Genomic DNA, 14,228 nt, shown 5'->3' with positions numbered 1-14,228 from the left:
CGTTGTAGGGGAGGTGTCCCCGCACGCGTGCGTATGTCAGAAGTGTCGGCAGTGTCCGCCGGCGCCGGTCCAGTGTCCACCGTTGTCTGAAAACTGCACTTTTCTGACCTCTGACCTCACTGGACGGTCCGCCACACTTTTTTTCACATCTCTCGGGCTTATCCGAGAGTGTGGCGTTGTAGGGGAGGTGTCCCCGCACGCGTGCGTATGTCAGAAGTGTCGGCAGTGTCCGCCGGCGCCGGTCCAGTGTCCACCGTTGTCTGAAAACTGCACTTTTCTGACCTCTGACCTCACTGGACGGTCCGCCACACTTTTCTTTACACCTCTCGGGCTTATCCGAGAGTCTGGCGTTGTAGGGGAGGTGTCCCCGCACGCGTGCGTATGTCAGAAGTGTCGGCAGTGTCCGCCGGCGCCGGTCCAGTGTCCACCGTTGTCTGAAAACTGCACTTTTCTGACCTCTGACCTCACTGGACGGTCCGCCACACTTTTCTTTACACCTCTCGGGATTATCCGAGAGTGTGGCGTTGTAGGGGAGGTGTCCCCGCACGCGTGCGTATGTCAGAAGTGTCGGCAGTGTCCGCCGGCGCCGGTCCAGTGTCCACCGTTGTCTGAAAACTGCACTTTTCTGACCTCTGACCTCACTGGACGGTCCGCCACACTTTTTTTTACATCTCTCGGGCTTATCCGAGAGTGTGGCGTTGTAGGGGAGGTGTCCCCGCACGCGTGCGTATGTCAGAAGTGTCGGCAGTGTCCGCCGGCGCCGGTCCAGTGTCCACCGTTGTCTGAAAACCGCACTTTTCTGACCTCTGACCTCACTGGACGGTCCGCCACACTTTTCTTTACACCTCTCGGGCTTATCCGAGAGTCTGGCGTTGTAGGGGAGGTGTCCCCGCACGCGTGCGTATGTCAGAAGTGTCGGCAGTGTCCGCCGGCGCCGGTCCAGTGTCCACCGTTGTCTGAAAACTGCACTTTTCTGACCTCTGACCTCACTGGATGGTCCGCCACACTTTTCTTTACACCTCTCGGGCTTATCCGAGAGTATGGCGTTGTAGGGGAGGTGTCCCCGCACGCGTGCGTATGTCAGAAGTGTAGGCAGTGTCCACCGGCGCCGGTCCAGTGTCCACCGTTGTCTGAAAACTGCACTTTTCTGACCTCTGATCTCACTGGACGGTCCGCCACACTTTTTTTTACATCTCTCGGGCTTATCCGAGAGTGTGGCGTTGTAGGGGAGGTGTCCCCGCACGCGTGCGTATGTCAGAAGTGTCGGCAGTGTCCGCCGGCGCCGGTCCAGTGTCCACCGTTGTCTGAAAACTGCACTTTTCTGACCTCTGACCTCACTGGACGGTCCGCCACACTTTTCTTTACACCTCTCGGGCTTATCCGAGAGTCTGGCGTTGTAGGGGAGGTGTCCCCGCACGCGTGCGTATGTCAGAAGTGTCGGCAGTGTCCGCCGGCGCCGGTCCAGTGTCCACCGTTGTCTGAAAACTGCACTTTTCTGACCTCTGACCTCACTGGACGGTCCGCCACACTTTTCTTTACACCTCTCGGGCTTATCCGAGAGTCTGGCGTTGTAGGGGAGGTGTCCCCGCACGCGTGCGTATGTCAGAAGTGTCGGCAGTGTCCGCCGGCGCCGGTCTAGGGTCCACCGTTGTCTGAAAACTGCACTTTTCTGACCTCTGACCACACTGGACGGTCCGCCACACTTTTCTTTACATCTCTCGGGCTTATCCGAGAGTGTGGCGTTGTAGGGGAGGTGTCCCCGCACGCGTGCGTATGTCAGAAGTGTCGGCATTGTCCGCCGGCGCCGGTCCAGTGTCCACCGTTGTCTGAAAACTGCACTTTTCTGACCTCTGACCTCACTGGACGGTCCGCCACACTTTTTTTTACATCTCTCGGGCTTATCCGAGAGTGTGGCGTTGTAGGGGAGGTGTCCCCGCACGCGTGCGTATGTCAGAAGTGTCGGCAGTGTCCGCCGGCGCCGGTCCAGTGTCCACCGTTGTCTGAAAACCGCACTTTTCTGACCTCTGACCTCACTGGACGGTCCGCCACACTTTTCTTTACACCTCTCGGGCTTATCCGAGAGTCTGGCGTTGTAGGGGAGGTGTCCCCGCACGCGTGCGTATGTCAGAAGTGTCGGCAGTGGCCGCCGGCGCCGGTCCAGTGTCCACCGTTGTCTGAAAACTGCACTTTTCTGACCTCTGACCTCACTGGACGGTCCGCCACACTTTTCTTTACACCTCTCGGGCTTATCCGAGAGTGTGGCGTTGTAGGGGAGGTGTCCCCGCACGCGTGCGTATGTCAGAAGTGTAGGCAGTGTCCGCCGGCGCCGGTCCAGTGTCCACCGTTGTCTGAAAACTGCACTTTTCTGACCTCTGATCTCACTGGACGGTCCGCCACACTTTTTTTTACATCTCTCGGGCTTATCCGAGAGTGTGGCGTTGTAGGGGAGGTGTCCCCGCACGCGTACGTATGTCAGAAGTGTCGGCAGTGTCCGCCGGCGCCGGTCCAGTGTCCACCGTTGTCTGAAAACTGCACTTTTCTGACCTCTGACCTCACTGGACGGTCCGCCACACTTTTCTTTACACCTCTCGGGCTTATCCGAGAGTCTGGCGTTGTAGGGGAGGTGTCCCCGCACGCGTGCGTATGTCAGAAGTGTCGGCAGTGTCCGCCGGCGCCGGTCCAGTGTCCACCGTTGTCTGAAAACTGCACTTTTCTGACCTCTGACCTCACTGGACGGTCCGCCACACTTTTCTTTACACCTCTCGGGCTTATCCGAGAGTCTGGCGTTGTAGGGGAGGTGTCCCCGCACGCGTGCGTATGTCAGAAGTGTCGGCAGTGTCCGCCGGCGCCGGTCCAGTGTCCACCGTTGTCTGAAAACTGCACTTTTCTGACCTCTGACCTCACTGGACGGTCCGCCACACTTTTCTTTACACCTCTCGGGCTTATCCGAGAGTCTGGCGTTGTAGGGGAGGTGTCCCCGCACGCGTGCGTATGTCAGAAGTGTCGGCAGTGTCCGCCGGCGCCGGTCCAGTGTCCACCGTTGTCTGAAAACTGCACTTTTCTGACCTCTGACCTCACTGGACGGTCCGCCACACTTTTCCTTACACCTCTCGGGCTTATCCGAGAGTGTGGCGTTGTAGGGGAGGTGTCCCCGCACGCGTGCGTATGTCAGAAGTGTCGGCAGTGTCCACCGGTGCCTGTCCAGTGTCCACTGTTGTCTGAAAACTGCACTTTTCTGACCTCTGACCTCACTGGACGGTCCGCCACACTTTTCTTTACACCTCTCGGGCTTATCCGAGAGTCTGGCGTTGTAGGGGAGGTGTCCCCGCACGCGTGCGTATGTCAGAAGTGTCGGCAGTGTCCGCCGGCGCCGGTCCAGTGTCCACCGTTGTCTGAAAACTGCACTTTTCTGACCTCTGACCTCACTGGACGGTCCGCCACACTTTTCTTTACACCTCTCGGGCTTATCCGAGAGTCTGGCGTTGTAGGGGAGGTGTCCCCGCACGCGTGCGTATGTCAGAAGTGTCGGCAGTGTCCGCCGGCGCCGGTCCAGTGTCCACCGTTGTCTGAAAACTGCACTTTTCTGACCTCTGACCTCACTGGACGGTCCGCCACACTTTTCTTTACACCTCTCGGGCTTATCCGAGAGTGTGGCGTTGTAGGGGAGGTGTCCCCGCACGCGTGCGTATGTCAGAAGTGTAGGCAGTGTCCGCCGGCGCCGGTCCAGTGTCCACCGTTGTCTGAAAACTGCACTTTTCTGACCTCTGACCTCACTGGACGGTCCGCCACACTTTTCTTTACACCTCTCGGGCTTATCCGAGAGTCTGGCGTTGTAGGGGAGGTGTCCCCGCACGCGTGCGTATGTCAGAAGTGTCGGCAGTGTCCGCCGGCGCCGGTCCAGTGTCCACCGTTGTCTGAAAACTGCACTTTTCTGACCTCTGACCTCACTGGACGGTCCGCCACACTTTTCTTTACACCTCTCGGGCTTATCCGAGAGTGTGGCGTTGTAGGGGAGGTGTCCCCGCACGCGTGCGTATGTCAGAAGTGTCGGCAGTGTCCGCCGGCGCCGGTCCAGTGTCCACCGTTGTCTGAAAACTGCACTTTTCTGACCTCTGACCTCACTGGACGGTCCGCCACACTTTTCTTTACACCTCTCGGGCTTATCCGAGAGTCTGGCGTTGTAGGGGAGGTGTCCCCGCACGCGTGCGTATGTCAGAAGTGTCGGCAGTGTCCGCCGGCGCCGGTCCAGTGTCCACCGTTGTCTGAAAACTGCACTTTTCTGACCTCTGACCTCACTGGACGGTCCGCCACACTTTTCTTTACACCTCTCGGGCTTATCCGAGAGTCTGGCGTTGTAGGGGAGGTGTCCCCGCACGCGTGCGTATGTCATAAGTGTCGGCAGTGTCCGCCGGCGCCGGTCCAGTGTCCACCGTTGTCTGAAAACTGCACTTTTCTGACCTCTGACCACACTGGACGGTCCGCCACACTTTTCTTTACACCTCTCGGGCTTATCCGAGAGTGTGGCGTTGTAGGGGAGGTGTCCCCGCACGCGTGCGTATGTCAGAAGTGTCGGCAGTGTCCACCGGTGCCTGTCCAGTGTCCACTGTTGTCTGAAAACTGCACTTTTCTGACCTCTGACCTCACTGGACGGTCCGCCACACTTTTCTTTACACCAGTGTATATCAACCTTTTTTGTGCCAAGGCACACCTGGCATACCCAAAAGATCCCAGGGCACACCTAGATATACGGTATATATATATATAATTATATATATATATATATACGGTATATATATATATACACACACACTAGGGGTGTGCCGATACACTAATTTCACGAAACGATGCAAACTTGTAGCTTGTCAGACATGCAAACTTGTAGTTTTATTTCAAATATTCACTCGATGTCTCGCCTATGGGAGAGCGCCCTCTGGCGTGATCACAGAAGCATTACCTTATAAACTCCAGACAAACCTTTGGCTGGATTCTGACCTCCCTCTGACTGGAGGGCCCGCCCTCCATCCTATATAAGTCAGGGGAGAGTCATTTTCCGTAATTCAGTTTTTCTTCTCGTTCGATCGAGGAAGCACCTTCTCAGTCCACCTTATGGAGTCGGCACGGCGAAAGTCTCATCAGGACAGGATAATATCTTGGACCGCGAGACGCTGCTGACGGTAGGTGTTGACTTTCTTTACAAAACCTGTGACAATATCGCACGGTTCTTCCTAGAGGAACTTAACATGTTCCCTAGTTTTTCTAGCTTAAATTGCTAACGTGTAGTATAGTCTGCTACTTCTCAGTCTAGTAGCCGTGAGCCAGGGGATGAGCCTAATAAGCTCTCCTCAGCCCCACGGGCTGCTAGCCACAGTTAGCCCCGAGCTAGCTAGGAGAAAAACAAACACGCCAGCATAGTCTGCTCGGCCCCCGTGTTTTGTTTTTCCCTCCTCCCTGTTCCGTTCTTCAAGCTTAAAACGCTTAACGTGAACATGGCCTCCGCAGCTCCGAAGAGCCGGACCGGGTCCAACAGAGCCCCGGTCCCGCAGAAAGAGTGCGAGACGCCACCGACTAGCATCATATACTACCAGCTAGCGTAGCGCGTCGTCACCGGGAGCTTAACAAGCTCCCACTAGCGACACTGCTTGCAGGCTATCATGCTAACACAGAGTAAACACGACATCTTAAGATCGTGTTTTTCTCCAGGGTGACTTCTTACCCACGAGCTAACACCGAGTAAACACACCAGCGTCGTCCGCTCTTAGTGTGCTTTCTCCGGGTCAGCGCTGCACGCCACCAACTAGCATCATAGAATACCAGCTAGTTTTTAGCATGTTGTCACCGGTGAGTTTAATAAACTCCCACTAACAACACGTTTGGCAGGCTACAGCAAACACGGCAGCATCTCTGCTTTACATCGTGGTTTTCTCCGAGGTGATTCTTAGCCAAGAGCTAAAACACTGAACAAACACACCAGTGTTTACACTCTTAGTGTGTTTTTTCTCTGGGACAGCCCTGCACGCCACCAACTAGCATAATACGCTACCAGCTAGCTTAGTGCGTTGCCATCGGTGAGCTTAACAAGCTCCCACTAGCAACACGTTACACACTGCGTGCTGACACAGAGTAAACACGACAGCATAACCTGCTTCACATCGTGTTTTCTCTCCGAGGTGGTTTTTAGCCATGAGCTAAACACCGGGCAAACACACCAGCGTCGTCCGCTCCTACTGTGTTCTTTCAGAGACAGCCCTGCACGCCACCAACTAGCATAATATGCTACCAGCTTGCTTAGCACGTTGCCATCGGTAAGCTTAGAGCTCCCACTAGCAACACGTTTTGCACACTGCGTGCTATCACCGAGTAAAACACGACAGCATCACTGCTCCACATCGTGTTTTTCTCTCTAAGGTGGCCTCTTAGCCACGAGCTAAAACCGAGCAAACACACCAGCGTCTTCCGCTCTTAGTGTTTTTCTTTGGGACAGCTCTGCAAGCCACCAGCTAGCAGCATAAACTACCAGCTGGGCAGGCTACAGTTAGCTACACGCTAACACCGACATCGTGTTGTTTCTCTGGGACAATAAAAGCTTAGCAAGTTTTTCTCCCATACACGACTCCCCTGTTTTACAGACCTTGCCACAAACAGGCTCCACGCGTGTTGTGAACAATGACCGCTGCAGCCCAGCAACGAAGGGACCCCTGTCCCTCGAAAGAGTGCGGGGTCTGCGGGAACAGAATGTCGTGTCACGACGGACACAACTCATGTGTTATTTGCCTGGGACCGACCCACGCAGCCCGAGGGCCGTGTGAGGAAGGTCCGTTCCGCATAGCATGCGGACTGACTGAACCTAGGTTCGTCAGAAAACGGGCCATACATTTCCAAATGTTTGACCCGGCCATAGGAGTCCACGTCCACCGGGGCGGAGGGGGACGAACCCCCCCAAACCCCGCGAGGCGTCCCTTCTACACCAAGTTAGGAAGAGGACACGGACGAGGCCCAACTACTCCAGGGTACAGAATATGTCCCCTATAACCAGGTCATTGAGCAGGCGATTGGCCAGTAAAACGAGCCTCTCCCCACGACTCATACTCGACCTCGAGTTACCAGCGGCGTAGCCTATGGCCACAGCCGCAGCCAGTATGGGAGAACGGTTTAATGCCTACTCCCGTTGGCAACCAGCACTGGGACAACAGTTGACGTGTCCTGGGCTGAGCCCTACTCTTCCCGCTACCCGTGGAAGAAGGGGTTGCCACACACCTCACGTCAGAAGCCACGGCTCTGACACGAGAGCCCAACTCCATTGCGAAGCACGCGTCGCCTAAACGGCAGGCGCTCCTGCTTGCAACCTGCACCCTAGCCAGCCAGAGGCAGGCCTCGGGCAGCTACTCTACAAGAGCGAAATAAAGAAAGGAGAGGGACATGGCTGGGACTATGTCAGGAGGAGACGGTGGACACCGCCTCCCCCTCTCTCTCTGGTGGTCCTAGAGTTCTGGTGACCGGGCGGGGCGGGGTGAACACGCTCCACCACCCGATGGAAGGGAGAATGACTTTACACACTATACATTATGTGGATAATGTTGTGTGAATGTAAACATGGGTTACGACTGTAACCCCGGTTCGCTGATACTATGACCAAGATGTCTCCTTTGGCAAGACATCGGAGTGGTTATTAGAAATTGAACCCTCTCTACCTGTTTCTCCAATAAAATTTCAAACCGTTACAGCCTGATTTTCAGGGGCACGGCAAAAAGAAATGAAACAGGACAAAACCAGAACATAAGGGACACGAGCTCGCTACCACAGAGGTCTCACGGACACTTCATGGTAGCGGGGCGAATGCTCGCCATGGGGAGAGGACGATTACGCCCTGTCCCCAAGGGAACGGCTCACGGTCGACTCTGTTCAACCACTATACAGCTGCACTCTATATCCAGGGGATATATACTACAGTTCGCCTCGAGACCTCCCCATGCTAGTGAAAGCTATTTTCTCTTAAGCAGGGGACTGGCGGGCGACTTTCTACAGGAAGACAATTCTCCCTGTTGGGAAAAAGAACTGTACAAGAAATACCCAGAGACCAAGCGAACAGCGGGCTCTACTCGTGCTATTTCCTGGTCAAAAAGAAGGGGGGGGGGCTGCGTCCGATACTGGACCTAAGAGCCCTCAATCAGTATCTAAAGGTGTTCAAATTCAGGATGTTATCAAATCCGTCTCTCCTCCGCGTGGTGCGCCAGAGAGACTGGTTCACATCGATAGACCTAAAAGACGCCTATTTTCATGCTCCTTTTACCCACCACACAGAAATCTCTGCGGTTAGGGTTCTGAGGTTGAAATTACGAATACACGGTGCTACCGTTTGTAACGTCCTCAGCCCCAGAGTATTCGTCGAATTCATGCAGGTTGCGATTGGCCCTCTGAGAAGAGAAGGCACTCGCATAGCGTCTTACATAGACGATGGGCTGCTACAAGCCGACTCAAGAATCGGCGGCAAGGCAGCATACTCAGAAAGTGGTGTCTCACCTACTGAAATCGGGTTTTCAGGGTCAACTGCGTGTTGGTGCCTGCACAGACGGCGAATTTCATAGGCAGGACTCTGAACTCGCTATCGTTCAGAGCCAGCCCGCCACCGAAAAGGATCAGTCCTTTTTGTCCTGCCTAGCACAATTTTACACGGGCCGGAGGGTCTCCTTCAAAGTGTGCATGGAAATGTCAGGTATGATGGCCTTAGCCGTATCGCTAAGACGTTTGGGCAGTTGCTGTCGTGTGTTGGTCACAGAGGAATGTGTAACAACGCTGTGTCGCTGGAGGAATCTGTGATTCCTCTCAGACGAATGGTCTCTGCACCCGGAGATACCAGGACAGATCTGGGATCCTTTGATCGCCCCCAGATGGATCTTTTTGCTTCACTGGAAGACACAGGATGTCCGTTGTTCTTCCCAGTGGAGGGTGCAGTGCCTCTGGGTCGAAATGCACTAGTGCACGAATGGCTCAGAACTCTTTTTATGCTTTCCTCCGCTGTCCCTGTTGGGTCCCACACTCGTGAGAGTGAGGGACCAGGGGCTGATGGTGATACTGGTGGCCCCAGAATGGGGTCACTGGGTGTCAGTCGAACCTCTCCTGTGCGACCGCTTGTGGCTGCTTCCGTTACGCGGAAACATGCTAACGCTAGCAGGGGGCGAGATATTTTGTCCCTGACCAGAACATCTGACTCTCTGGGCTCAGCCCATGAGGGGATGAATCTGAGTACTGAGGGGTTACCCCAGAACGGTTTTGAGATAAGGTGCGAGAAGTCTCGCACTGTGCCGTCCTAAGCCCATGTCCATTAAGTCCTTTTCTACAGGATTTAATGGATAAGGGCAGAGCCTTTTCCACAATAAAAGTCTACTTGGCGGCTATCTCAGCCTGCCGTATTTGCTTGAGGCCGAGACGGTGGGTCAGCACCGCCTGATTTGTCGGTTCATGGAAGGGACCGGACGTCTCTTCCCGAGTCAAAGTCCCCGGTGTCACCCTGGGATTTGAGCCTGGTGTTGGACTCCTTATCTCGGTCACTTTTCGAGCCTCTGAGTCAAATTGACAGAACAACTGTCAGTCAAGACTGCGTTACTGATGGCTTCAGTGACTACTGGAGAGCTCAGTAATCTTCATGCACTGTCAGTACACGAGGAGTGTACACAGTCAAGGAAGGGGCTACAAGGGTGGTTGTCAGACCCAGACCTGGGTATGTGCCAAAGAACCCCTTGGTACCAAGTGTCCTTGTGACCTTGAATGCGTTTCACCCGCCTCTTTTCGCCTCATAGGAGGATGAAAGGTTACATTGCCTTTGTCCGGTTCGGGCTTTGGAAATGTGCATTGGCAGATCTAGGGCTTTGAGAAAGTCAGATCAGCTATTTGTGTCATGGGCTCCACGGATGGTGGGCAAGCCCATTGCATAACAGACACTTTCCCACTGGATTGTAGAGGCTATTCAGTTAGCCTATTCCAGTGGTGGGATGCTGCCCCAGTGGGACTGAGGGCACATTCTACAAGGGAAATAGCGACATCATGGGCCCTCTTCGGGGGGGTCTCCATTTGGGATGTCTGCAGTGTGGCATGTTGGGCTTAGGCCTTGACATTTGCCAGGTTCTACAGTTTGGACGTAACTGCAGCCCCTGTGGCGCATACGGTCCATAGTGTAGCCTCCAGACGGGGGTCAGGCCCCTAGGCTGGTTATTCTGGACTTCGAGATAACAATCAGGGAGTTTACTATATCTCCCATAGGCGAGACATCGAGTGAATATTTGAAATAAAACTATAGGTTACTGGACGTAACCCCGGTTTTATGATAATATGAGCGAGATGTCTCGAAAGACACCCTTCTTGTTTACGAACGAGAAGAAAAATGTTATCTTGAATTACGGAAAATGACTCTCCCCTGACTTATATAGGATGGAGGGCGGGCCCTCCAGTCAGAGGGAGGTCAGAATCCAGCCAAAGGTTTGTCTGGAGTTTATAAGGTAATGCTTCTGTGATCACGCCAGAGGGCGCTCTCCCATAGGCGAGACATCTCGCTCATATTATCATAAAACCGGGGTTACGTCCAGTAACCTATAGCTTTTCAGCTTCCACAAGCTTCCACCTCGGGGCTGTTTGCATGCCTGATTATTATTAATGTAAAAAAAAAAAAAAAAAAGTTTTTTTTTTTTTTTTTCAAAATTATATTTTTTCAAACCTTCTTCAAACGGCGCGGCACACCTCAGCAGTAGCCCCGGCACAAAATTGGGACGTTTGCCAGGGTTGATATACACTGCTTTACACCTCTCGGGCTTATCCGAGAGTGTGGCGTTGTAGGGGAGGTGTCCCCGCACGCGTGCGTATGTCAGAAGTGTCGGCAGTGTCCGCCGGCGCCGGTCCAGTGTCCACCGTTGTCTGAAAACTGCACTTTTCTGACCTCTGACCTCACTGGACGGTCCGCCACACTTTTCTTTACATCTCTCGGGCTTATCCGAGAGTGTGGCGTTGTAGGGGAGGTGTCCCCGCTCGCGTGCGTATGTCAGAAGTGTCGGCAGTGTCTGCCGGCGCCGGTCCAGTGTCCACCGTTGTCTGAAAACTGCACTTTTCTGACCTCTGACCTCACTGGACGGTCCGCCACACTTTTCTTTACATCTCTCGGGCTTATCCGAGAGTGTGGCGTTGTAGGGGAGGTGTCCCCGCTCACGTGCGTATGTCAGAAGTGTCGGCAGTGTCCGCCGGCGCCGGTCCAGTGTCCACCGTTGTCTGAAAACTGCACTTTTCTGACCTCTGACCTCACTGGACGGTCCGCCACACTTTTCTTTACACCTCTCGGGCTTATCCGAGAGTCTGGCGTTGTAGGGGAGGTGTCCCCGCACGCGTGCGTATGTCAGAAGTGTCGGCAGTGTCCGCCGGCGCCGGTCCAGTGTCCACCGTTGTCTGAAAACTGCACTTTTCTGACCTCTGACCTCACTGGACGGTCCGCCACACTTTTCTTTACACCTCTCGGGCTTATCCGAGAGTGTGGCGTTGTAGGGGAGGTGTCCCCGCACGCGTGCGTATGTCAGAAGTGTAGGCAGTGTCCGCCGGCGCCGGTCCAGTGTCCACCGTTGTCTGAAAACTGCACTTTTCTGACCTCTGATCTCACTGGACGGTCCGCCACACTTTTTTTTACATCTCTCGGGCTTATCCGAGAGTGTGGCGTTGTAGGGGAGGTGTCCCCGCACGCGTGCGTATGTCAGAAGTGTCGGCAGTGTCCGCCGTCGCCGGTCCAGTGTCCACCGTTGTCTGAAAACTGCACTTTTCTGACCTCTGACCTCACTGGACGGTCCGCCACACTTTTCTTTACACCTCTCGGGCTTATCCGAGAGTCTGGCGTTGTAGGGGAGGTGTCCCCGCACGCGTGCGTATGTCAGAAGTGTCGGCAGTGTCCGCCGGCGCCGGTCCAGTGTCCACCGTTGTCTGAAAACTGCACTTTTCTGACCTCTGACCTCACTGGACGGTCCGCCACACTTTTCTTTACACCTCTCGGGCTTATCCGAGAGTCTGGCGTTGTAGGGGAGGTGTCCCCGCACGCGTGCGTATGTCAGAAGTGTCGGCAGTGTCCGCCGGCGCCGGTCCAGTGTCCACCGTTGTCTGAAAACTGCACTTTTCTGACCTCTGACCTCACTGGACGGTCCGCCACACTTTTCTTTACACCTCTCGGGCTTATCCGAGAGTGTGGCGTTGTAGGGGAGGTGTCCCCGCACGCGTGCGTATGTCAGAAGTGTCGGCAGTGTCCGCCGGCGCCGGTCCAGTGTCCAACGTTGTCTGAAAACTGCACTTTTCTGACCTCTGACCACACTGGACGGTCCGCCACACTTTTCTTTACACCTCTCGGGCTTATCCGAGAGTGTGGCGTTGTAGGGGAGGTGTCCCCGCACGCGTGCGTATGTCAGAAGTGTCGGCAGTGTCCGCCGGCGCCGGTCCAGTGTCCACCGTTGTCTGAAAACTGCACTTTTCTGACCTCTGACCTCACTGGACGGTCCTCCACACTTTTTTTTACATCTCTCAGGCTTATCCGAGAGTGTGGCGTTGTAGGGGAGGTGTCCCCGCACTCGTGCGTATGTCAGAAGTGTCGGCAGTGTCCGCCGGCGCCGGTCCAGTGTCCACCGTTGTCTGAAAACTGCACTTTTCTGACCTCTGACCTCACTGGACGGTCCGCCACACTTTTCTTTACACCTCTCGGGCTTATCCGAGAGTCTGGCGTTGTAGGGGAGGTGTCCCCGCACGCGTGCGTATGTCAGAAGTGTCGGCAGTGTCCGCCGGCGCCGGTCCAGTGTCCACCGTTGTCTGAAAACTGCACTTTTCTGACCTCTGACCTCACTGGACGGTCCGCCACACTTTTTTTTACACCTCTCGGGCTTATCCGAGAGTCTGGCGTTGTAGGGGAGGTGTCCCCACACGCGTGCGTATGTCAGAAGTGTCGGCAGTGTCCGCCGGCGCCGGTCCAGTGTCCACCGTTGTCTGAAAACTGCACTTTTCTGACCTCTGACCTCAATGGACGGTCCGCCACACTTTTCTTTACACCTCTCGGGCTTATCCGAGAGTGTGGCGTTGTAGGGGAGGTGTCCCCGCACGCGTGCGTATGTCAGAAGTGTCGGCAGTGTCCACCGGTGCCTGTCCAGTGTCCACTGTTGTCTGAAAACTGCACTTTTCTGACCTCTGACCTCACTGGACGGTCCGCCACACTTTTCTTTACACCTCTCGGGCTTATCCGAGAGTGTGGCGTTGTAGGGGAGGTGTCCCCGCACGCGTGCGTATGTCAGAAGTGTCGGCAGTGTCCGCCGGCGCCGGTCCAGTGTCCACCGTTGTCTGAAAACTGCACTTTTCTGACCTCTGACCTCACTGGACGGTCCGCCACACTTTTCTTTACACCTCTCGGGCTTATCCGAGAGTGTGGCGTTGTAGGGGAGGTGTCCCCGCACGCGTGCGTATGTCAGAAGTGTAGGCAGTGTCCGCCGGCGCCGGTCCAGTGTCCACCGTTGTCTGAAAACTGCACTTTTCTGACCTCTGACCTCACTGGACGGTCCGCCACACTTTTCTTTACACCTCTCGGGCTTATCCGAGAGTCTGGCGTTGTAGGGGAGGTGTCCCCGCACGCGTGCGTATGTCAGAAGTGTCGGCAGTGTCCGCCGGCGCCGGTCCAGTGTCCACCGTTGTCTGAAAACTGCACTTTTCTGACCTCTGACCTCACTGGACGGTCCGCCACACTTTTCTTTAAACCTCTCGGGCTTATCCGAGAGTGTGGCGTTGTAGGGGAGGTGTCCCCGCACGCGTGCGTATGTCAGAAGTGTCGGCAGTGTCCGCCGGCGCCGGTCCAGTGTCCACCGTTGTCTGAAAACTGCACTTTTCTGACCTCTGACCTCACTGGACGGTCCGCCACACTTTTCTTTACACCTCTCGGGCTTATCCGAGAGTCTGGCGTTGTAGGGGAGGTGTCCCCGCACGCGTGCGTATGTCAGAAGTGTCGGCAGTGTCCGCCGGCGCCGGTCCAGTGTCCACCGTTGTCTGAAAACTGCACTTTTCTGACCTCTGACCTCACTGGACGGTCCGCCACACTTTTCTTTACACCTCTCGGGCTTATCCGAGAGTCTGGCGTTGTAGGGGAGGTGTCCCCGCACGCGTGCGTATGTCAGAAGTGTCGGCAGTGTCCGCCGGCGCCGGTCCAGTGTCCACCGTTGTCTGAAAACTGCACTTTTCTG

General features: G+C 55.2%; 1 protein-coding gene across 1 annotated transcript in view; it reads left to right on the top strand.

The window, feature by feature from the left end:
• Positions 1-6,663: 6,663 nt before the first annotated feature.
• The window catches only part of LOC308100685 (alanine--tRNA ligase, cytoplasmic-like), a gene marked incomplete at both ends in the record, with an annotated part of 55,030 nt that continues 47,465 nt past the window's right edge, over positions 6,664-14,228 (top strand). Inside the window, 2 exons of the mRNA XM_080449753.1 lie at positions 6,664-7,007; positions 8,774-9,063. Of these exons, the coding sequence (XP_080305879.1) occupies positions 6,664-7,007; positions 8,774-9,063 (634 nt within the window). The remainder of the gene's footprint in view (positions 7,008-8,773; positions 9,064-14,228) is intronic.

The sequence above is a fragment of the Gymnoscopelus braueri genome (assembly GCF_963280865.1).
Source record: "Gymnoscopelus braueri genome assembly, chromosome: 14".
NCBI classification, from domain to species: domain Eukaryota; kingdom Metazoa; phylum Chordata; class Actinopteri; order Myctophiformes; family Myctophidae; genus Gymnoscopelus; species Gymnoscopelus braueri.
This window is presented reverse-complemented; position numbering and strand designations above follow the sequence as displayed.